The sequence below is a fragment of the Falco naumanni genome, chromosome 9, assembly GCF_017639655.2.
Source record: "Falco naumanni isolate bFalNau1 chromosome 9, bFalNau1.pat, whole genome shotgun sequence".
In the NCBI taxonomy this organism is placed as follows: domain Eukaryota; kingdom Metazoa; phylum Chordata; class Aves; order Falconiformes; family Falconidae; genus Falco; species Falco naumanni.
In genome coordinates, this window is record NC_054062.1 from 29,333,008 (window position 1) to 29,357,786 (window position 24,779).

A 24,779-nucleotide genomic window follows, 5' to 3' on the forward strand; every position below is an offset into this window, starting at 1 on the left:
AAGCAGCTAATAAGGACTCTGCAAGGCTCAAAACAATCCTCTCTGCTTACTTCGGAAGCCACTATATAATTCTAAGACGTTGATGAGTTCACCACATGATGAAAATAAGCAAGGCTAAGCGTAGTCACTCCCCTGTAAGAGCCATACTTCTGAGTCTCCAGGGACCAGGCAGGATGCTCCCTGCAAGTGCCCAGAGACCTGGAATTCTGCATTCTACCCTTGTTGACTCACAGGGGCTCAGAACATGAATCGCATTATAGGCAGTTCAAGCCTGCTCCTCCCTTCTCCTTGGTAATTAATCAACCAGCATTCCTCCAGCCAACACCTCTCTAGCCAGCACAGTAAAAGCTCAAAGCAGATCAACTGCAGCTATCCAACCACAGTAAGTGCATTTAAAATTAAATAAATAATCAAAGGCTGGTTTGAAAAAGATACAGAAGTGCTTTATAAATGTAAATAACTAAACTTAAAGAGGGGGTGAAGTTATGTGAAGTCATGTATCTATCTATCTAGATTTACATCTATATTTGTAGGGTGCTAGCCATGGCAGAATCTAAGCGTGATGTGTACTAATGATGATCCACCTTTGGCTACACTATACATAAGTGATTCATTAATCCCTCTTCCATTAACACCAGACTATGATCTCACTCTTGTGATAGCCAGTACTCTCCATTTGCTAGAGACAGGTGGATCTCAACCCATTTGGAGATTCATTGCAGATGAGATAATCTCAAAGGATAAGATTTTGCCCCCACTGAAATTAATATAAAAATTCCAGTAAACAATGGGTTCTTAGACTTCACAAAGCTGCTTTCATTTTCTTTTTGTCTTCCATCTTCCAGACCTTTTATGTCTGCAAAAGAGTGCCAAGGCTGTACTTTTCTGAAAGAATTTTTGCAATTACCAAAATTATTGTAAGAAAAAAACCCTTCCTGGTAAGCCACAACCTAGATTCAAATCCTACTATTAAAAAGAGGACAGAAGACATCAAAAGTAATGTCAGCTTCCCCTGTGAAACAATCAAGTGTCTCTCAAACTCAGAAAAGTGTCAGGTTAGATTAATTTAGAATAAAAGTACAGTGTCCTCTTTGATTGTACCAGTCTCCCTTCTGGGTATTTTTACTCTGTGCTCAAAGAATAGAAATACAATATGAAATCTGTAAATCTGTGTAATATTAAAGTAGGGCTCCTTGAAGTGGGATGTCTTGAGGGGGCTATGGAGGGAGAAAGAATCTCCCTCTTGTAAGGAACACTGTTTGCACCATGTATATTCACAGGCTTACAGCATACAAAGGGATAAAGTTTCCGCTGCAGAAATGCTGCACTCAGGCACACTTCAGATCATGGAAAAAAAAAAAATCAAGTAAATTCAATTAATTTGTTGAGGTGAACAAAATGCAATCTCAAACCCTGGCATTAGGCAAGCACATCAACATTATCAGCTGCTTTATGCCAAGAACATCCTGGACCCATTATCAGCAAGAGAGGGGCCTCAATGTTGCACTTCCTGTGAACAATACCTACTACAAAACACTGCTATTTCTCTTGCATAGTTCTTTTTTTTCAGATACTCCTTTGAAATTATTGCAACCAGTTACTAAAAACTTGAATTTGGTATCCCCAGTCATAGAGACAAATTCCAGTAAATTCACATGCTACAAAGGGAAATTGTACCAACTGCACTTTTGAAGGGTCACAGATAAATGAATATAAACTAATAGTTCATATCCTCTCTGCTGCACAGCTGAATGAACCTTCCCTCTTGTGTCCATATCTGTCAGATGTGGATTGTGCTAAGGATGGTATCACAAACGTTGTGAGTTTTAACACACATAAAAGTATCTCTCACTGTATTACGGCCAAGTAAAATGAAACAGCCAAATGACTAAAATGGACAGTTAAGGCAATGTAAAAAGTTGACAAACAGCTTCTAACGAGGTCCAGATGCTTTTTCTTTCTGTATAATTTGAAATCTAACATTTCCAGGCACTGCATGCCTTTCAGTTCTTTTCCCTCCAGCTTGAACTTGCAAGCTGGAACCAAGCATTATGCTAATAATCTCCAAGGACACAGCATTGCTGTTGCTTAGGAACAAAAGTTTCACAGGCTGTGGAAGGAGAATTGAATACAAAGACCCTGAAGCTGGGGAAGTCCTTTCTGCCACTTTTGCCAAATTGTCCTGCAATCCCGGCTCACCGTTTTATTTACAGACTGAGAGACTAATTGATTACTCAAGAGAAGAGCAGACAGAGGACAACTGCACAGTAACAGACCACGAAGGCTAGTCCTACTGAAAAAAATCAAGCAGCTTGTGGCATCTATACCTTGTGTTCTAAGTCTTCCTAGCTGCTAGCCGGTAAGTTCTTATGGAGGGGGGCAATTTGGCAGATTTTTTAAGATGAAATAATATTTTTGTTTATTCTTGGTGGGCCTTGCTTTTAAAAGTGATCTTGCACAGTGTGTAGCACAGTGGCTCTGAAGTGATTTAGAAAAGTAAGAAAATTAAGGAAGGAAACCTCTATGTATTTGGTCATGGCAGGATTTAGTCTACAGCTGCCTGTTAGCAAGAGACTACATTTAAAATAGCCAGCGAATTAATCTCTCTTCCACAACAGGTCGTATCCAACAACAAATAAATGGTAACAGGCTTATAAATAAGGAAATAAAATTCTACCCTAGCTGGAACTGCCTGGCTTCATGCAAAATCTTTCATTGTATGAATGCTGGTTTTAAGCTTTACATGAAAGCTTTCCACAGAGCTATTCCATGGGTGAATTAGAACATGTCACCTCACTGCGTGCCTGCCCCCAGAGAAGAGCAGGGCATGCACAGCTCCTCTGGGCTTGGCAAGCCTGCTCTGCAATACACAGACATCCAGGAGGAAAGACAAAGGAAACTTCTCACTGACTAGTTCAGGATGGGATCAAGATGGTTCTGTGCAGCTCTGGATGCAGACGAGTAGGAAGCAGCAACCTATGGGAGGAAAAAAACAGGTAGCACCACAGAGGAAGAGGTACTGAAACACCCAGACAGTGTCACAGGCAGAAGGCCTGTTCTGCTCCTGCCAGCCCTGTGCTGAGAAAGGAAGAAGGTAGGTTCAGGCAGAAGAGACTGCCCCATCGGGGTCCAAATCTATATTCTAGGATGGGATCTCCTTCTTAGGATAGGCTTTAGCTACAATGGGCCATGACTGGGCCATGACTGGGCCCTGTGCAAGTGCTTAAGTGCAGGTAAGGAGTAATCATAAATCCTTCCTTCGCACTGACAGCCCTAGTCATGATGCTCAAGGTCTGTTCCATCCCTGCAGCTCCCAGCAATGCAGAGCACTGCAGAGAGCATGATGCCCTTGACATATGTTTTCTGTTCATTTCTATATCAGGTCAGCCTCGAAGTTCTGGGCCTGTGAAACACTCCTAAAGTGCTGGGGTTAGACCTGGGCTTTCAAAAGCCCAATCCAAACCAAAGACTCTACACTTGGTAAAGTGTATCTATCTACCAAGTGTAGATAAAAAGGGGAAGAGTTTTCTAGTCAAGGTCTTCTTTAGTGAGATCTTACCACATAGAAATGTAGCAACCCCACCCCTGGGCAAAGACTTGCCAGCAACTCAGAGGGTGAACCTAGCAGTGGGGCGAGGGTTTAGAGAAAACGAGTAAGGAGAGTTCCCTCTTGTCACCTTCTTTTCTTAGATCGCAGGGCAACACAGGTACCTCTCCCTCTGCTATCTCAGGAGATGCACTATGAGCATGAGATTGAACAGGCGTAATTAACATTTACAGCAAGGAGGGCTCCTGCAATTCCTGAATTTATAATATCAGTGGCTGCAGAACTGGAGCCTTCTTATACAGAGCTAAAGAAAATGAGACATGGCTAAGTAAGCTCCGTTATCTCCAGCTACAGCCCTGTGAAACACTGATAATTAGTTTACAAGCATGCAGAGACAAGAGAGCTATTCATCCCCCTTCGAGTTGTCTGGTGCACTGTGGTGTTTCTGCAGACCTTTAATGCTAATCTCTGTCTTTGGGATTGCAAATCACCTTTTTGTAAGTTTGGAACGTGGCTCCAACTTTTAACCCAAAGGAAACAGCACTTAGAAAGTGCGAGCACTCACTAGGGACTCATATTTTCCCGATCAGTGCACCTCGGAGGTCCACAGTAGGATTTTAAAAAATCCAACTAAAGGAGGCTGTTAAACCTCTTTGAAGTCTGGGCATCACCCAGTGCATCACGCAAAGAGATCTGTCTCAGGAAAGTTGCACTGATCTGTTTGTTTGGACCTCTTAAAAATCTGAAAGGTCCAGGTTCAAACTTTGTAACAAGTTGGCAAGGGTGATTGACAGAGAAGTACCCAAACCCAAACCGCCGAACTACTCACTCCTGAACGCCGGGCCTCCAGCACTCAACCTCGTACACCAGCTCCCTCTAGTGCTCGCAGGCACGCACAGCACAGAGGGAGCCCAGCACTGGGAACCAGCCTGGAACGGCAGCTGCGGGACAAGCTGTTTTTTTGGCTCCCCGCTATTTTTAAGAAACGAAACTGGTTTGGATCAATGTTTACCCCTTGAATTTTAAATGAAAAGTAATTAAAAAAAATTACCAGGAACTGAAAAAAAAAATGTTTTCTTCCCTGAGAGTTTTACAGATATTTCAAAAAGCATTTTAAAAGAAATTTTCATTTTGAATTTATAAAAAAATATTTATTTTTCTTTGAGGATCCCTTTCATTGTTTTAAAGGCATACTTTGTCGAAAAGCTTCACTGGTAAAAATGCACTGAATGTTTTTGTCAAATTATCCAATACAAAATTCAAATCAAGAGAAAGTTGGACCCAAAAGTCACCAGGTTCATATCAATTGCAGGAAACAAAGTCTTTTTCCATCCTGCCAAAGTGTAAGGAAGCTGCCTTGCAGATCTTTTTCTGAAGCATGGTAGTCACCCTCTGTGCACCAGTAATTGACTCAGGGTGTCCTGTACCAGCCATAGCGCTCTGCCATTTCACAAGCAACTGAACTTTATCTTCACAGAATTGCCAACCAGAATATTGCATCAAATCCTTAAAATGAGTCATTTGTGATTCAAAAAACCTGAAGTTCTCCAGAACTTCCTGCCCACTCCTGGGCAAATTACTTAAGCTAACATAAACAAAGGTGGGCAAAGTGCTTAATTTTCCACTGTACTTTGCTTCAGTTACCAGCCTACACTATGGAAAGAATGGCATCGATATTGCCCCTGGGACAACGTAAGGTTAAACAACAGCAAAAAGTGAGAGGCCTTTGGTTGTAATGGTAATATGACCCTGGAAGTACTAGTGAGAGACAGAAGCCTGGGAGTGACAGACACAGAAAGATTTAACTGTGTTTAGATATTTTTATATAAAATAACAAATACTCAATTTTGGAACATACCCTCTGGTGAGACTGACACCAATGTATAGCTTCCAGGATTTTCTGAAGCATCTGCCTCATTACAGAGCTCATGGGAGTGTGGGTGGTAACTGGCAGAGATCCCCCTTGGGTTTGCATTATTTTGGACTATGGCGTGTAATTGGAAAGGAGCTGAAATGCCTTAGTTGTAGCCTGAGCTTCCCTTTCATGTATTTGCACATGATTAATGAGCAGCCAAAAAGCCTGAAGGGTTTGTAATGAAGCCTTTCTAACAGGGAAATGTATCGTAGACAAATCCATATTTTGTCCCAAACAATCATTCATCAAAGCCGTGATTTGACTCTTCACAATTAAATGCCAAAGCACCCAAACCATCCTGAGATTAGCCAGCTGTAACCCAAGCTCCTCTCTTCTCTCCAGCTGAGAGGGACATTGTCATCCATTTAGGAATAGGAATCAACCTATTTCCTTTGTCACTAGCCATAATTAACAGTTGTATTCGATGACCTTTGATTAGAGAGAGTTCACCAAACCTGAGACTGCAGTGGACTGCTACTCAAGCGTGTAGCACGTGCTGGCACCAGTAAGAGCCAGAAGTCTGACCATCACACCTACATGCACTTTTTGAGGGCAGGGCACCTTCACAGTGGGAGTCCATCTATCCCATAGCATGGAGGGAACATCAAGATTAGAGTATCCAGAGTCTTTCCTTGAAAGCACAGGAGGCACAGTAAGGCCTGGTTTAACACATCATTAAGCAGCACTGACACAAACCCCTCTGTTGCAGTCTGCCCTGTAGGTGATGTATGACCTACAAGCAGTCCTGGCAAATCTGGGACCCCACTATGTCCTGAGGTCCTGGTTAAAACAACACTCTTAATTTGCTTTACACATTTAATCCTTCAATAGCAACCAGAACCCAAATCTGAGGTTCATTAAACAGCATGTTTAACTAACTTGTCAACAGATGCCAGGCCTGTAAAGGCGGCAACCTGTTGGTCTGGTAGAATCAGTACAATTTTGGAGAGCTTCTTTTTAGTGCGGTCCCTAAGGACTGTATTGGGACCCACAATATATTTTGCTCAGGTCATCAAATGGCTGATGGATAATACCACATTTCATTCAGCTTCATTACATGCTAAGCTCAAATCAGCATCTAGGGATGAAAGACAGCAGATTTCTCCCACTTGTAATTTCACCCTGTAATGCAATATAGGTGTTACAATGCAATAAAATAATATTGTAGATTATTAGAATTTCACCTACTCAAAATACTTTCAAGGAGGAACTTTCAGAGTTGCAACTTCAGGGTTGAAAAGACCTGACCTAAAAAAAAAAAGAATTCTGAAGAGTCCAGTGGTCATATGTTAGTTCATAACTATGTGATTATTTTGTTTTTAATTAGGGAGTAAGAGCCACTTCTTTCAAAGGCTTTACGGGAGTTCCCACACCTTATCCACAGTCTGGTGTGTCTGTCTGTCTCTCAGGGGAAAGATGGCCGAGGGGAAAGCAAAAGGTCAAAAAGGGAAGGTGATCACCTTGAAAATTGCCAAAAATTCTATCCGGATATCTTTTGATGGAGGGCGTCGTCTTGACTTAAGCAAGATGGGCATCACCACCTTTCCCCAGTGCATTCTGAAACTGGCTGACGTGGATGAACTTGATTTGAGCAGAAACATGTTAAAAAAGATTCCAAGCAGCATCCAGAAATTCCAGAAACTGCGCTGGCTGGACCTGCATAGTAATCAGCTTGAGGAGCTGCCCAAGACAATAGGTACACTTCAAAACCTTTTCTACCTGAATATATGCAACAACAAGCTGACCAGCAAACATCTGCCAGAAGAGTTAAACCTTCTCAAGAACCTGCGTATTCTCAACCTTGGCTTGAACTGTCTTGACAGTATCCCCACTAGTCTTGGGGCCCTGAAGGAACTTAAGGAGATAGGTCTCTTTGACAACACCTTGACCACCATCCCAAACAGTGTGAAAAATCTCCCCAAGCTCAAGAAACTGAATGCAAAAAGAAACCCTTTCCCAGATTCAACAGAGCAAGAAGAGCATGCCGACCCCGTTAAAGGCATAGAAACACTCTACCTGGTACAAGAGAAAGACCTGTGCTCTTCCTGCCTGAAGATGTGTCAGGATGAGAGGGATAAGCTGAACAAGTTAAAGAACGTGACACCTAGCCCCTCTGAGAAGCCACATTTCCCTTTACTCCAGACACCCAATTCCTCTGCAAAGGATAACCAAGAAGAATGGAGATTAAGAGATAAACATCCCTGAAATATACCAAGGTACTCCACAGACCATGTCACATGGAGTCCAGCCCAAGCTAATAAAAAGCTGACCTCCTTCCTCCTCCTCCTCCTTATTCTTCCTGCAGTTCCCTTCCTTTAAAGATCTACTCAGTTTTAGAAGCAGTAGATTTCTGTGGTCTCTAAAACAAATCTAAACCAACAGACATATATTTGGGAAAGGAAGGACTATTTCCATTTGGGCCTGTTCCTACAATGTGTTCATGTTTGGGTTTGTTTGGGCTTTTTGGGGGGTCTCTTGTGCACGCACATGTCCAGAGAAGGAATCTTCAAAAAGATCGTTTTTTCTAGTAACTCCACTCCCACCACTGAGACCTAAACATTACTTCTGTTCATTTTTATAGGGTGAAACACAGTTAAACTAGTCTCAGTAAACACCATTTGGAGGAAAAGGAACAGACCTTCTGCTGCTGGTGGTTGCCACCAAACCCTCAGAGAATCTCAGGCACGCACTGTCAATGTGAGAACCATGAACCTGTTCAAATTCAGCAGAGTCAGCAGACACAAATTCTCAGGAGCCACTAACACAGTGCTTAGAGCTAAATAACCAGTGATCCTGTTTCCCATCAAGGGGCCAGACTGCATAAGCAAGTTCTCTGAGAATTTGGGTGCTATACCTGGGTTCAGTGATTTCTAACTTACACAAGCGTGTTTTGTCTGCCTCTGAGTCTCCCCCCACGGAAGGTACAGAAATCAGAAGCGGTAAGGAAAAGATTGCTCTTTTTAAGGGTCCTGGGCATATCACTTAAGCAGTGACAAAGAGAAAAAGATTCACCCTCTTTCATGATACAACAGTCAGCCAGTGAATTGATGAAATCAGGTCTGTGTCCCCACAGTACTTTTAGCTTTCTGTTTACATGTGCACATGCACGTGTGCACCTGAGCACACACATTCACTTGCTCATATCACATCCCTAGGGCATAGAGTGCTGACAGCCTACAAACAGCAATATACAGGTACAAGCAATGAGCAGATTATAAAAGCAGTCAAGCATGACATGAGAAGAGGTGCTGGCTATGACCATAATAACATATGGTGACAGCAAACATTTAGGTATATTTAAATGAAGAATAAAGTGCCAGGGGAAAGGTACTCAGTAGTCCAGTAAGACCCCATTATCATTTTTCAAATGGCTATAGTAGAGCCTGGAAGTCAGAACTCCTGTGTATTATTCCTATGGACTAGGTGGAAAACTGATATAGTTCCCCAGAACTGCTACTACCTCAACGTTGTATGATACATCAGACTAGTAATTTCTTCATTCTGTGCTTCAGCTGTTAATAATTATTAATAGTGTGTCTGGTCTGGCCTGCCTCCCTGTCTCAGGTAGGATAGGAAAAGCTGGCATGCTATGGAAGATGGCCATTGACCCTAGATGGGTAAGGAGCCCCTTGTGCTGCTCTTGAGTTTTTCTAACTCAAAAGTGGCTTCAGAATTCAAACAAGGGAAAAGTAAACTCATGAAGTCCTCAGTCCTTCAGTTCCCAGACTGGAGCTTGGTAAAAGGGAAGCATGTCCACTGGGGTCATTTTCTCTAACTTTCCACTTAAGCACAACTTTTCTGGGATCATTACTTAGGCAGTGGTACTGTCTTACATTTATTTTATTTCAGCTCAGCTCATGCTCTAACACAGCCCAAAGCTATACCATAAGGCCACTTACATTCTCAGAGTGAGTAAGGTGCACAGGGTCCTCGCTCAGCCAGTGGTGTAAAACTGAAGACAGAGCCTTATGGGATTCAGGACAGGCTACTTTAGATCTACACATACAGTCTGCTTCAATCTCTGAGACCAAACATTAGTCAAGTGTTTTTCACAATAAACATAAGCCCAACTAAAGCCAAAAGTTCCTGCAGTTATAGTGCATCGTATCTCAAGATATTCCCATCTGCTGAGCACCCAGCAAGTACAAGGAAGGGAAACTCTGGGGTGAGTTACTGGTTACTTCACGCAGAACAGACATCATGCTCCATAGAGTCAATGATCATCTCTGACATAGGTTAGGGTCTAGCCAGAGCTGGTTGCATATGGCACTGATACTTTTTGCAAGCAAATGGCTGGTACTCAGGGGTGAAAATGTTTACTTCCAAGATAGGTAATGATTAACAACAGACAGACTGAAAATTAAAAAGAAGAGTACAGGTGACAGGCCACAACAACTCATAGGGGCAATCTGCCCCACAGGTCTCAACAGCATTCCAGCCTCCAGGCAATCATTTCAGAGGATACCATTAGGCACTCTGGGTTGTGTTCCTCAGATATCCAAACTGAGAAGAGTTACAAGTATGCGAGTAACTCAAGGTCAGCATGGAACATGCTTTCAATCACCTCCCACTAGGATAAAACCTTTTTTCCTGAGTTGCTAAATCTGAGAGTCTTGGAATCTCCACTGCACAGTTACTATAACATGCTGTCTCCCCTAACCACACAATAAAAAGGCCATTACACAGAAGTATTATGGATCAGCTCTAACCTCCCCTCACTGACTGTCTTTTTCCCACACTAACCATCTGTGTAGAGTTTACTAATAAAGTCATATTAAGGAGGTAATAATTATTAAACAACGATGCACAGTCAGCTACTCAACAGATTCTTCATGTTTTCATACTGTGGATGGTGTACGCTAGAATGCTTTTTGGAGTTCTGAGGACACCTTTGAGTCTTTAAAATAAAGGGCACAAATAGGTAAGTTTCTAGATTATTTTTTTAAGGTGCAACTTATTCACACAATTTAACTTATCCAGTGTTTTCTATGTTTTACCTTATATTCAAGGACTCTTCTGTTATCCCCTTTGATTTCAAAGCAGGCTGGAAAGAGCAAAATCTATAGGAGATATGAAAGTCATATTATAATTATTTAAACTGTTATCGGTATACATTACATATGTATATAATCTATATCATGACCTGACAGCAACTTTCTTCCTGAAGGATGCCACAGCATTTCACTGAGACTCTAACCTAGGACAAAGATGCAAGACAACACAGAAAAAGCATACATTTAACATTATGGAGTTGACTATGGGTTGGATAAAAGCAATTTATTTCCGAAACAGGACCTTGAACTGATACATAGGGCTATGGACTTATGATCAGTTGGTTTAAGGTTCTATTAATTAAAGCCAGAGCAGAAAGGAATACCAGCCCACATCTCAGCTATTCCTGTTTACTTTCACTGGGGGTTTATGATGTCAGACATACTAAACCCTTGAAATATATAGGTTCGGTAACCTTCATCTGAGGGGCAGTACAGGCAGCTGAGGACCAAAACCTTATCCTGAGCTGCCTCCACAGGATTCCCCCAAAAGGTATTTGTCAGAGCTAACAGACCATAAAGCTAAGAGCTAAACTAAGCAGCTGGCTCTGGGGCAGAACCTGGTGATTCTAAGTAGCCACACTATGCAACCAGTTTAGAAAGGAAGGATAGATAAACATACGCTGACTTTTTAAGCAACACTCCATTGGAAACTGTTCAGAGATTTCAGGAGCAGAAGGAATTCCTATGATTGTTTAGAAATTAACAGTTCCAATCTTTAGTCCAGGCTGCAGAATTTACCACAAGAAGTACTATGTATCGAAGTACTTTTCCTACATAAAAGACAGTGAAAGTAAACTTAATACAACAGCCCGAACTTCAGTAGGAAAAAAAGCAAGAAAACAAAGTGCAAATTAATCACTCCAAAGTTCCATCAAATAAGACAAGCACATAAGGATAAATCTTTTTTAAACAAAAATTCCATTGTTGAAAGTTAACTCCACACCATAGATAAGGCCAGAGTTAGAGATACAAAAATGTTTTATTCCTAAAGAATCTAATGACACTGTCTGTGTTGGAAGAAAGCGGGAAGAAAGCTTCTCTCACCCAGTACTGTGACGTGAGATGGGGGTGGCTCTCATCTCAGTGAAAGGAAGCAGCACAGCTACAATTGCAATTTCCTGGGATGCAGAGACGTACAACATACCACTGGGTGCTAGAGGAGTCCTACACATGCATTAACTCCTTTGATAAATCGATGACTATACAATGCTCCAAAGAATCCACAGGTCAGCAAAAGGAAAGTTTCATAGCTTTGCTTAAGTGTAACCCATTAAAGACTATGGAGCTGCAATTGAAGAAAAAGCTCCTGGCACAGCACAAGGCAGACATTTGAAGCCAGGATTAACAGGGGTGGTAGACCAGGAGTGTCACTTGGGTGTTCACATGTTATTATGAAGTAGCGCTCACCTCTTAAATATCTTATTGCGGTCACTGTCATGGAAGACAAGAAATCTGGAGTAACCATTCTTGAAGAATATTTCCAAGGCGATCTCCTGGAAAGGTAAATCATTTACAGTGTGAAGAGCTGCAGAGCACAGGTTAGTGCTGCACAGTCCATCATGGTTTGTCCAGTTCTTCAGAGCTTTAAAGAAAAATGCCTGGACTTCATATCAAGTTTGAAGAAGTACAGCAAAATATGCTTAATATTCCCCATTTCTCCAACTGTAGGAATAATCCTACTGTGTTAACTAGGAGTTCAAATGCTTCTCTGAAGCAAAACCAGACTCCAGATATTGGTTCCATCACCCACCTGCTCCTGCTGCTTCTGAAGCATTTTTATCTTGAAATCTCAGTATGACTATCAAGACATTAGTAGAATTAACTTCTGGTTAGGTGATAAAAATAACATGAAAAGGGGATGCTAAATAATAGTTTCTTTCAGAAAGCAACCATACTGCTTTCTAAATGAACAGTGGGCACAACAGAAAAGCCGAAATAATTTCTGCTGACTAGAAGCAGCACAGGAGGAAGGGGAGTTTATGACATTTCTCACTGTAGCTTTAAATAATCAAAGTTGAAAACATCGCCCCCTTTTTCTGCAATGTCTCCACACAATCCTGTTTACTTAGTGACTGGTCCTTTTTTCTCCCTCAAAGTCAGTTAAGTAAAACTATAAAGTATAGTGACTGGGAACCCAGACACGAGTTTCAATTCAAATGTGGCAGGTGCAGTGCAAACGTAGAAAAACACCACAATGGGAACTTCCCTGTACATGATTCACAAATTATAAACCAGAAAGGTAATATGAGAGCAGCTACAACAATAAACAGCTTGCAGCATTTGCTTTGAAGCTCAGCTTTCCAAACCAAGTCTGCTCAAGCGTCACCATCACAGGTGATGGGCTATGTGGTTTCACAGGGCTTTGCTCTGAGCTGGGTTACGTTCATGAACAGATCAGCTCCATGAGGCACAGTAGCTGCCTGAACAGCTGATCCACCTGTCAAGCAGGGAAAGTACAAGGAATCAGTTTTCTTTTTCTGCAATAATTTTTCAAAGTGGTTTCTAGCATGGAAGCCCAGTACAAGAATTTGAGAGCCTGATACAGATACCTGAGTTTTCAGTTCATTAATTAAGGCAAAGCAAAAATAAAACAAAAAAATCCCAACAAAAACCCCACAACGAAAAACCTCACAAAACCCCCTCAAACCAACAAGCCTGGCCTTTGCCCCAAGCCCATTCAAGGACTGGTTTTGCTTATCTCCATTTTTCATTTTGGACCACATAAAAAATTTCCATTTCACATGTTTAATAAAATCCGTGCATACACAGGCATATATGAGAATATATGAGAATATATATATGAATATATGAGAAGGTGGCAAGATGCCACTGGCAACTTTGATGTTATTCACAAAACTGAAAAGGTGACAGTTCTGTTGCTCAGGTTGCTTACCACTGACGTATGAAAATAAGCTTCACAAAGTTACTTAGAACAAGACTTAACATTCATATACATGCTTGGAGAGTGACCTAACCATTGAGATATGCTATAGCCTGAAACAAGTCTTACCTACTAAAATTGTCCAGTTTGCATATATAATTAAATATAAAATAACATAGGGTTGACTCATGGATGATGAGTCATGGATGAGTGGCATACTGCATGATGTAAGACAATAATGAGCCCCATTTTGTCCAACTTTTGCAATTTCTGAATGATTTCTTAATTCTCTGTTGAAGCTCAACCTTCCAAAAATGGATTAAAAATGATGGGGAAGTAGTTATGGCTGCTTCAAAATTCCATATTTTTGGCAATGACCATCTGTGAATTAATCTTTAGACTGTACCAAAACCCTCTTAAGCAAGTGAAGGCTCTGGTGCTGCAAGGAGCTCTAGGCACAACTCTTCTGTGATTCTTACCACAAGCTCATCTAAAGCAGACAAAACTAAAGAGGTACCAGGCCACTGGTGATGAGTCGCTTCTGGGTAGTGCAGCTAAAGGTACAGAGGATTCAAATCCTTTGCTCCAACTTCTGATTCATTTATTGACTCACATGCACAACTTCAAAGTTATTCCAAGAGGCCCAGGGTAAGCATGTTACACATACCTATAATTCACTTACGTCCAAAACTACTGAAGTCTGTGGGAGTTGAGTATTACTGAAAGTCAGGCACTTACTGGGAGCTTGCATCAAAACCCAGGAAATTGACTTCAAGTCTTATTTTCAAAAACATTGAGGTAATCTGTGAAGAACATTGATAGTCTAACAACTAGTAAGCAAACCACTCCAGTGAGGGTGCTTAAACACTCTGGTGAATATAAGGAGGAGTTTGTATTACCAGAGGCTAATGAAGCAATGATGGGAGCAAAAGCATTTTGGGACTCAAGCAAAGAAATCTCCTCAGTCTTATTAAAAATTGTGCAAGTAGTTTTCAGTCACATGTCATTACTGCTGTTGCAGCTTTCCCTCAAATGACTCAGCGAGTTGGCTCCTACCTGCAGAAGAAAGCGCATCAGATGAATCTCTTTTATGTCATGATATGAATAACGGGAACACATCTGGTCTCCCACAGCATGATCTTTATGACATAAGTTGAAAATAAATGGATCACTGATGCTGGAAGAGAAAAATATAAAGAAAGAAAAATTAGTTTGAAACAAAAAAGATCAGGAGAACTGTCATGAACATCCAAGTTCTCCCTAAAGAAGAATAAAAATACTAAGAGATAACAAGACCAACTGGGGCATACATGAATTGAAAATAAAGCTAAATACTGAAGGCAGATGCTGTACTATTTCTCAAAATAAAATAAAGAGCCTGTGAGGTTAAGGGTAGGTTTGGAATTATTTTAGTGTATGCAAATAAGCAGACAGCAATGTTTTGCACACACCGAAGTCTGAGAAGCAGCAAGGGAAGGAGCTGGGTGGAAGAACCTGAAAGCTTGGGTCAAGGCAAGCATCAGATGGATACACAGCTATTATAAACAACAATTAATTGCAACACATAATTAAGCAATTAATTATTACTTTACTTGTGTATATGTACGGCAATTGCTATCTACAGCCTAGCCTATAGCAAATCCCTCAGAAAAACAGCCTAAGCTTTTATCACACCCTGTCCAATTGAACCTTAGATTAGAGGTTGATTGATTAGATTGACTGATATTGGACTTCAGTCCAATCAGTAAGATTCAGATACAGAGCAGACAGGGAGTAAAAACACTGTTACTCACCATCCCACCAGGCTTTGCACATGAGCACACAGTATGCACAAAGAGCTAAATCTAACAAACTCATTATCAATATTGACCAGTTTCAATAAATCATGAGTCAACGATAGCAGTGTGCCAAATATTAATTATGATTCTGTCTCGGAGAAACAAAAAACTTACGAGACAATGAAGCTAAAGGCTCTTGTAATGACTTCCATATGAATAAAAGATGGGAGCCAATCAGAAAGAAACATTAATGACATTTAAAATAATTGAAAACCAGCAATGTTTGTGTTAGACTGCCCACCATCTCCATCAGTCAGAGCTGGGAGTTCTTGTTGTACCTCCAAAGCCTGTGAACAAGCACCTAGGTTAGTTATGTTAAACAATTCTGTGAAGAGACGGAAAGGATGGCAAACTTCTTGCTGTGCTAATATCCTTCTTGAAAACCCCTCAAAGTCTGTGCAAATTCTAGGTATCCATGTGCCAATAGTGAAGTTAACCCAGATCTCTGGGAGGAAAGAATGACTCACCTGGACAAGCAGTGACGTGTACAGTAGACTTCTTCTAAAGGGGATAACACAAAGCTCTCACAGATGTAGAAGTGCTCTTTGCCAAAGAGCAGCACTCCTTCCAATGCTGTGTGCCCCTGCACAACTGCCACAGAGCACTTTGAAGTGACCTAGCGTGGAAGTAAGCATAACGAAGCCAGGAGTGGGTAACAAAGCCAGGAGTGGGTAACACAGCAGACAGGGACAGCTCACCCGTCCAAATCAGCTGCCATCTTGACTGGCAGGTCTATAGGGATGCAGCCACAAAATCACCATATGATTGACAGAACATTCCTCTTGTGGTACTAGTAGTGGGAGGGTCTGATGTCTTTTTCCCCCCATTAAATCTGTTCCTTCCTCATCTATCTGTGGCTATATTTAGCATCATACTACAGAAAAAGAGCTTGCAAATGTTGCAGGAGTTAGCACTGCAAAACTTAATTAGACAGCAATACATACTACACAGGCAGGGGGTTGAAGCACTGAGGAAAGAAGTGACTGACACAACATCATGCAGAAAAACAGTGGCATATAATAAATATATGTATATTTAGAATACGGAGAAAAGGCAAATATTTTTATTTATATCCCAGTGAAACCTATACTTGAAAAAATCCTGCAAAGGGATCCCAGGGACAATGAGAAAGGAAAGGATCTAATACTCTGGGTATCTACCTCACCATGGCTAGCTGAATCAGATTACAATGGATAGAAATCTTAGTAACAAAACTCCTTGCAGTGGCACTTTTCCTTCGTATATTATACAGAAGGCCAATCAAAATATACGCATCTATGATTCTAGTTGTCCGAAAGACTTAGTTAAACATTCTGAAACAGTTAAAAAAAAATCCTCCCTTGGCATCCCGAGACTCACTTTCTTTATCTTTCTCCTGAGCAAATAAACTTGGCCCTTAAAATAGAGGAATTTCTAACCCACAATATAGAAGCACTGGGAATTTCTCAGCAAAGTAGTTCTTCAGTCATATAGTCCAGTTCATAAAAAGTTTTTTTGGGAATTGACCAGTTTTGATGAAGAATAAAAACCATTCTGGAAGTTTCTACGGCTGAGAGATGATGTAGAAAGGAAGCAGACCAATACAGATACCGGAAAACCCCAACGACCTGGACAATTGTGTGAGCTGTGGGAAACTTAACATTCTGATTGTAAAACAAACAGTACTTCATTGCAAAGAATTTCCCTAACATTTAGAGGCATGAAGTTCCATATTTTTCTTTTCTGTTGCTTCAATCTTCTATATATACTTGGCTCCAAAACAGCAGTCCACTGGTTAGGGCAGTCAACTGGGAGGATCAAGGTCAACTCATTGCTGTGCCCAGTTTGGGCCAGAATTTTGTATCTCCTACACACCCAGGTAAAGAGGCAGGAGCTAATCATCAGCGTATTATCTCAGCCTCAGATGAAGTGCCCTCTGCTTGCAAAAAATCCCTTCAAACACACTAAACCAAGATTTTGGGAGCATTAGTGTTTTAAACACCAATACTACCTCATCTACTAAGAAAACTGCTCGCTGTTAGCTCCTTCTGTAAGTCAACACAACCCAGAACCACATATAATCCAGAAACGAGTGCAAAATATTGTAAGCCGAGCCCATCTGAAACTGCAAGGACCAGAGGGCTGCATACAGAGGGATTAGATCTGAGAGGTATTTACGTAACATAAGTTTGCTGGTTCAGCAGTCTAGTGCAATGTTCTTGAGAGAACTGACTGACAAGTATGAGAAGTATCACAAAGTCTGTTTTTTCTCTTAAGGTCTCAGTGATCTTACCTCTACCAAACTTCATAAGAACAAAGGTCCTGTATTATTTTTGTGCATGCAAAATTGACCCAAAAATAACATTGGTTCTACTAGATCATGTAAAGTCTACATGGTGATATGTAGAGTAAGTATGACTGTCTTTCGCTTTTTGCCTTTGCTCCTACCTCACTATTTCTGGAACCAAACCTACAACTTCCTTGCCTCCACTCCAAAATACACATCAGGCAGTTGTGTAAAATACTGAAATTGATACAAAGTTGAAATCCAGACTTCTAAGAAATCCACCCAGGCAAACACCAAGTCCAGATGCCAAAGATTATGTGTGTGGTTTTGGGAGACACATGGGTTGTGAAGGGGGCCTGCTCATGATCACTAATAGGGTCTGGCACAAATAATCACTTTGTTACTTCACCTAAGGCAGGACCAGAGCATGTAAGCTGGCCTTGAGAGTAGAGAGAGCATGTACCTCTCTATCTCAAACCTTACACTCCAAGCCTCAGTGTACTGTGTACTACGCAACCAGTAACAGTCACCAGCGCCAAATCCATTTCTTCAATTTTATATCACCCCCAACAGAATTAAATTCATCTGCACTGTTAGAAATACTAGAGCCCTTGGGATGAATCTGTTGTTCTCATTTGGAGAACAGGGTTCATTTTATTCCAGGTGAATAATAAAGATCTGACAAAAAGGTATACTGAAGAATCCCCACCAGGACAGTCTTGTACCTACAGTCTTGCACTGAAACACCAAGCAGCCCGAAATTATCATAGATTAAATAAAAGCTTGCCTTTTCTGTCAAAACAGAACAGAATCCTGTTCACCAGACACTAGAATCATTAATCAATGAAGCAAACATGACATAAAATAATTGAATAATTACCTTCTAAGGTATTGCCCAAAGCCCTGAATCTCTTAATGCTCTGTTCATTCAGATGTACAAGGAAATTAAAGCTGAAAGGCATGGTTTTTTTTCTTCTTGTTTTTCACAAGAGCTGTTTGTAAATGTTGCAGTTGCATTTAAGTAAATAGCCATAAAAGTATATCTGCTCTGGAGTTCAAAAGCCAGATTTCCAGAGGAATCACATGCCTGAACAGGCAAACAGTCTACAGTGTTCAAAAACACTGGAGGAGGTTAGCCATCTATTCCTGACTCTGGTAGTGTTAGCATGGCCTGCTCAATGGAAAAATTCAGTACAAGGAAATTTAAGTCACAAAACCATCTCACTGGAACACACCTACCCATGCCACACAATCTCCTGAGCATAGCATTTTAAAAGAATAAGGATAAAAGAATGACAATTCCAAGTCAATTCAGAGGTCCATATAAACAACTATGCTGCATCTTAGTAATAGAAGCTTATGGAAAGTGTGTAAGAAATGTGCTAGGTATGGATTCATTCTTATCTTCATCTACCTTCTTAGCAATCAGTGGCTTAGGGACTTCCTGAGGCCCCTTCGTCGTCCTCATTGTCACATCTCCTGTGTCCCTACAAACACTCACAGCTGTCTCTAATCACTTGCTTAGCAAAAGCTACAAAAACTTTGCACAACACACATAAAAGCAATGCATTCAAGTAGCATTGTATCAGGAATCACAGAGATGAAACCTGTAGTTACATACTCTTTATGCCATTTCTGTTGTGTATTGAGGAATCCCAGGGTGCATCAGCTACAAAGGACCTGTCAGTAAAGTAGGGTCAAGGCTATTTGGGGTCACAGAGTTTAGTATTACTAGGAGTACATGAAATCAAATACATTGCTTTTACAATTTTTGCTAGGGAAACAGATATGGGTTATCATGGTGAGATCAATACAGGTCCACCTCCCTGTGCCACTCACAAGATCTTCCCAGCAATGACTGTTTGCTTGTTGTTGAAATCTCCTCTTACTTTGAAACCATCACACACGCGTCTCATTAATCACAGCTTAAGAATACATGACAGGTTGCTTCATTCTTCCCAGCTGCTCAATGACCAAAGGAAACTAAATCCACTTGACCTAGTCTTTAGCGGTAGGCACTCTAGGCTTGAGTTTGGTTACATCTGAACTGTCACAAACACTGGATCAAATTTCTTCTGCTGAGAGTTGAGTGAAACCTTTGGAATCACTAGAAAGAAAGCCTTTTGGTCACAACTTTGCTTTAGAAGAGCCAGGACACATTCCTTTTTAAGCAGGTAGCCTCCACTCACCCTCCCTCCCCTGCAGCAAAAACCCCATGTGGGAGATGTTTCTTCCACATCCACTTCTCACGTTTTAACAACTTTCCAAATGCTGCAAGAAGAGAATATCAGATATTTGGGAGAAAAGGAGGATGAGTAGAGACTCACTGGGACTGCTCTTTGTCCTTGCTTTCTGTGATGAAAGCTGCCATCTGTCCCAGCCCATCACCAGCCTGAGAGGCTGGCATCCCTTAGCTGATGCCAGCATCTGGAAGACAGTTCTAGTAAGATTGTGCTCATACCTCTTGAACACCCAGACATCTCTGTCTCACTCGAGGCTCCTGTCAAACAGAAAATGCTGCCAAAAAGTAATATGAGCCTTTAAATTTCCCCTTAGGTCAGTTCACTGAAGTTCATGCCCTTCCCACTGCTCTCATGACTCTTTCAGGAATAACTATAGAAAAATCTGCCTGCTCCTTTCCCTGTTGCATCACTCTACAGAAAACAACTGTTAGGGGATCAGCACTGCTTTCTTGAGATGGCAGTCATGGCCCTAGGGTTTGTCAGGAGCTCTGCAGAGATCCAGGGAGCAGCTACAGCCTTACAATTGAAAGATACTATTCATCAAGGCAAACTCGGAAAAAAATCACCACCAAACCCAAACAAACCCAGAAGTAGATATGAAGGGAGAATACTAGGAGGTATCCATGGAGCACAAACTAGTGTGGTGAAGGAGCACATCCAGAACAGCAGAGATACGGCTAAGGATGCTCTGTCATTGGTTTTGTTTTGTGTGTGTGTGTGTAACACAGCATGAGTCAGACCCTGTCCTTTGCACCTAGTAGCAAAGTTGTTCAGTGATCTAGGGTAGGCGTGGAAGAGCATAGGCTGGGGAAGAGGGTCCCAGCAGCCTCTCCAGTGCAGCAGAAACCCAGATAGGGGAAGTCAGGGGAGTAATCATCTGCACTTTGTCATTCTTCAGATGCTTCCATCTGAACACAGGCAGAATTTCATACTGAAAAATCTCATTACTGCTTAGCATTACTTCCTGCAATGGGGTAGCCATTACAATCTCTGCACCTGCAGCAGGGAGGGAAGAGGAGAAACTCAGGCACAGAAAAGGTAAATGGTTTGCCATTTGGACGTGACTTCCCCGTCCCCTGCTTCAGCCACAACAGCTAGTCCCTGTTCCCATTGCATGTCGTCACATGGCATCCTCGCGCTGGGATGAAGTATAAAAGTTCTCCCATACAAACAGCCTGCAATAGTGTTTTGCATTTTGCTCTCTACAGCTTCCTGAGAAGGGGAAGTAGAAAGGAAGGTGCTGATCTCTTCTGCCTGGTATCCAATGATATGATGCATGGGAATGGTTCAGAGCTGTGACGGGGAGGTTTAGACTGGACATGAAGAAGCATTTCTTTACTGGGGATGGTCAAACACTGGAACAGGCTTCCTAGAGAGGTGGTCACTGCTCCAAGCTCATCAGTATTTAAGAGGCATTTGGACAAACCCTTTAATAACATATTTTAGCTTTTCATCAGCCCTAAAGTGGTCAGACAATTGGAATTGATGATCATTGCAGGTCCCTTCTAACTGAGATTATTCTGCTTTATTCACAGCCAAGAGGTATGTGCGATGCCTCTAAAAGCTTTGGCTCCACGAAGTGGATGCAGAGCTGCTGCACCATTCTGCCAGTCCTAGATGCTGCACCTTACAGCTGCTCCCTCTTTCAGTTGAGCCTGTTCTTTAATCAGCTACTTTCTCCCAGCCACAGATCCCACTCCCTCTAATTTACGCTAGTCCCTTCTATTATTGTTCTTGGCGTCTCTTGTGCTCACTCCAGCCCCTGCTTCAAGGAAAGGCATTGTGCCCAGATTTCTGCTAGGCCCTGCCCTCTTGTTAACTTCAGATTCATTACCCCAGCTGCTTGTATTTCTTACTGTCTCAAATTACTTGCTAGGAAACAGAGGTTTACTTTTCTACAAAATTCAGAATTTCTACACCAAACCCACTTCCCAAACCTTCCAACATTTTCCTCATCTTTTACATGCTAACTACATATTAACAACCTGGCAGGACTACTTTAGGGTTGTAAAGATCAGGGAGGGAATCTTGCAACTTGGGGGCTTGGGTTGCAGGTATAGGAATCCAATCTCCCTGTCCCTGCTGGTGAGCCAGGGTTATTTAAAGGGCTGGCTCCGGCCTTTGGTAAGCAAGTTGACAGATTAGGTCAGGACAGGTTCTTATTTGTATTTCTCTTGCAAAATTCTGCAGCAGCACGTGTTTTGTAACATCATCCACATAGCATATAACCTCTCCTTCCGTGCCTATGAACATACAGTTTCAGTATACTAAAGATAAATGCAAAAATGAATTCTTCACCTGTACACACTATAACCTCAATGGAGCCTCAGCAAGATGTATAACCAAGCAGCCAGAGTATGACAGTTCAGTAACTTCAGAGAGGACAGCCCTAATAGCAACACCTGTAAATCTGCACCTGCGGTCTGATATATTCACCTAGTGAATTACACACATTAGCTTGTGTGCAGGTAAAAAAACCTGCCTTGTGCTTTGGGCACATACACATCGATACTGTTTTACACTACTGTAAATATAGCACCAGTTCCAAACATTTAGCAGTGATGTGACTCAGTTCCCAACTTTGATTTCAAAGCCACATTTGTCCCAAGCACACCAAGAGCAGTCCTTTTGCCCAGCTTTCACAAATGGTCCCTACTGGGGTCATCTGTAAGGGAGAAGGTAAAGCAACAAAATATCTCAGCTACTGGCCCACCATTCTCCTGCAGACTGCTCTGACCCTCCATCCCTTGTCCCCAGACATCTAGCGTGTGGGTGAGCCATAAACATCTAAACCTCCGCTGAACACCACTTACTTCTTTATGTACCTCCATAGAGCCAAAACGCAACAATGGTCCTCTGTACCGTGCATTTCACCAGCACTGCAATACAAAGTCTTTGGCTTTTAGATCTGCCTTTAGCAGATCACTGAAAGCTGATAGGGAATAGGGGGAACTAGTGCAGAGTGTGGAAAGAAAAAGGAAGAGAACAGCAAGGATCTTCATGTAACTGGAACTGCCACTACCCCCAGGGTAGGGTGACTGCAGAGGAGAGACTAGGGCTCTCTGGGCAAGGAAAATGGGATGACATCAAGAATCCTGAGATCTGGAAGCTGCACTACGTAGGTGAGGAGGGAGATGGGACAGCTAGTTCAAACAACAGGAATGCAAGGGCAGCTGAGAGGGGCAACACAGCTGAAGCTAAACTTCAAATAATCAGGAAAGAAATTGTGCTCATCACAACACACTGTCCCTTCCAAAGGCATGGCTGGGACACGTGGTGGAGGAGATTTGCGATTCCTTTGCAACCTCCTTCCTCTAGCAGGACAGGCCTATATCCAGGACTGTAACATACTCCTACTATCCCCTCCAGCTGCCATTCTGGCAGAAGCCATTATAAAGGCCTGAAAAGCTCTAAAGGTGCTTTCTCCAGCAGATGTCAATGTGATACCTGCAACTTTCAGCAATTCTGACATTAGCCTGCTATTCTTGGGAGGTCTGATACAGGCTTCCATTTTCAAGCTTTGGGAATGTCACACAAAATTTAAGAAAGCATTATTACAATTGCAAACTCATATCCCCAAAAGTCAGCCTGAATTCATCCCCTTTGTATATGTGTTACCATGTAACTACAGGATTAAATAATATTTTTTTCATAGAGCCTGCTCAGGATGGACACATTCTAGTGATGAATAGGCACTGTGTAAGGAAGACGACTGCAGTCTATAGCATTCCTGCCAACTGTAGAACACAGAAAGTGCAGTTATATGTATTACAAGGATTCTGGCTGGAAGAAACAGACTTATGGTCGATACAACTAAATACTACTTTGAAGGTATGCATTCCTTCTACTCTATGTACTGGAATAGCAGAAGGGATAGTCTTACGGTAAAATCAGCAAGTGATTATGTCATTAAGGTCTGTAATTGCATAGATCTGGCATTACTTTCTTGATTTCTGGCACTTCCTAAATTCAGTGCTTGACTTTGAAATCTGGGAAATACATTCCTCTGTGCATAGTTCATTGTGTAAAAAAAGTGACAAAAAAGGACACATCTAAAGGCTTAACTTTGCATGGTCTGAGTGTTGTTCAGAGAGCACAACTGCTCCCTCATATGATTAGCCCCCACTTTCAGGGACTAGCCACTCAGTAGCTTCCTTTAGCTTATACTCAAGCTACATCCATTTGCTTTCTCCTTTATAGTCCCATTCTCTTGCAGTCCAAGTGGCAAACTTACCTTGTTTAAATAATTAGAATTATTTTCACAGGAATTCCTAGAAATGTTTTCTATTCTATTTTTCAACTAAGATAAAACAAAAGACGAGATCACATTAGCAAAACAATACCCCTCCCACACCCATATTCTCCTGATTTAACTTGCTGAGTAATAGACTCTGGAACAACAGGCGTCAGAGCATTTGATCTGCTGCTTCTGCAAAATGACATCTCACATACCTGAATATATATAAAGGTGCCTGTTTAATGATAATAGAAAAAAAAAAAAGCAAGCACTGGGTGACACTATAAAACAATGACCACTTTCCAGACAAGGGTTATCCCCGTGTTCCAGAAATCAATCTAATCAATCTAGTATCTGCCAAAGCATCCCAATGACTTTTCTGTGAGTGCAGTAGGTAAGATGGTTCCAGTTGCCTGCTGAAAGTGCAAATAGCTCACGAGGCAGCCATTTACAAGGCAGGACCACAGCGCACTAAGTGAGTGCAGGACAGCTAATGTCACCCCCTACTGCTTTTTTTAATACTTCTGTCAGCTCAGCAACACAGTGACTGCTGCTGGAAAAAAACATGCCTGGCATTTCTGACGGCTTCCCGTGGAGTTACATGGAGAAGAGACAGACAGCCTGAAGGCTCAAAATGAGATCAGCGCATGGAAAACATGCTTCACATTTTCATGCCTGTCTCTTTCTGCTGGGGAGAGGTATGGGAGAGGGAGGGGAGAAGAGGAGGAGGAGCAGGGAAATTAATTATGTTGTGTAGAGAGACAGCGTATCAACAGCTCTAAAAGCATGAGAAAGCCA

At 41.7% G+C, this 24,779-nt stretch overlaps 2 protein-coding genes across 3 annotated transcripts in view; one reads left to right on the forward strand and one right to left on the reverse strand.

Annotated features, from left to right (window-relative positions):
• WDFY4 (WDFY family member 4) overlaps positions 1 to 24,779 on the reverse strand; it is a 144,536-nt gene that overhangs the window by 35,096 nt on the left and 84,661 nt on the right. For both annotated transcript variants that reach the window (XM_040606886.1, XM_040606885.1), the window contains exons 44-47: positions 15,703 to 15,851; positions 14,454 to 14,574; positions 11,924 to 12,009; positions 10,460 to 10,522 (exon numbers count right to left, since the gene is read on the reverse strand). In XM_040606886.1, the coding sequence (XP_040462820.1) occupies positions 10,460 to 10,522; positions 11,924 to 12,009; positions 14,454 to 14,574; positions 15,703 to 15,851 (419 nt within the window). The remainder of the gene's footprint in view (positions 1 to 10,459; positions 10,523 to 11,923; positions 12,010 to 14,453; positions 14,575 to 15,702; positions 15,852 to 24,779) is intronic.
• LRRC18 (leucine rich repeat containing 18) lies at positions 1,785 to 10,103 on the forward strand. The gene is made up of 2 exons (XM_040606888.1): positions 1,785 to 2,359; positions 6,872 to 10,103. The coding sequence occupies exon 2, from the start codon at positions 6,879 to 6,881 to the stop codon at positions 7,665 to 7,667; it is 789 nt and encodes a 262-aa protein (XP_040462822.1). The 5' UTR covers positions 1,785 to 2,359; positions 6,872 to 6,878; the 3' UTR covers positions 7,668 to 10,103.

Coding starts and splice junctions, on each gene's coding strand:
- LRRC18 (XM_040606888.1), top strand. CDS start 6,879: ATGGCCGAGGGGAAAGCAAAAGGTCAAAAAGGGAAGGTGATCACCTTG.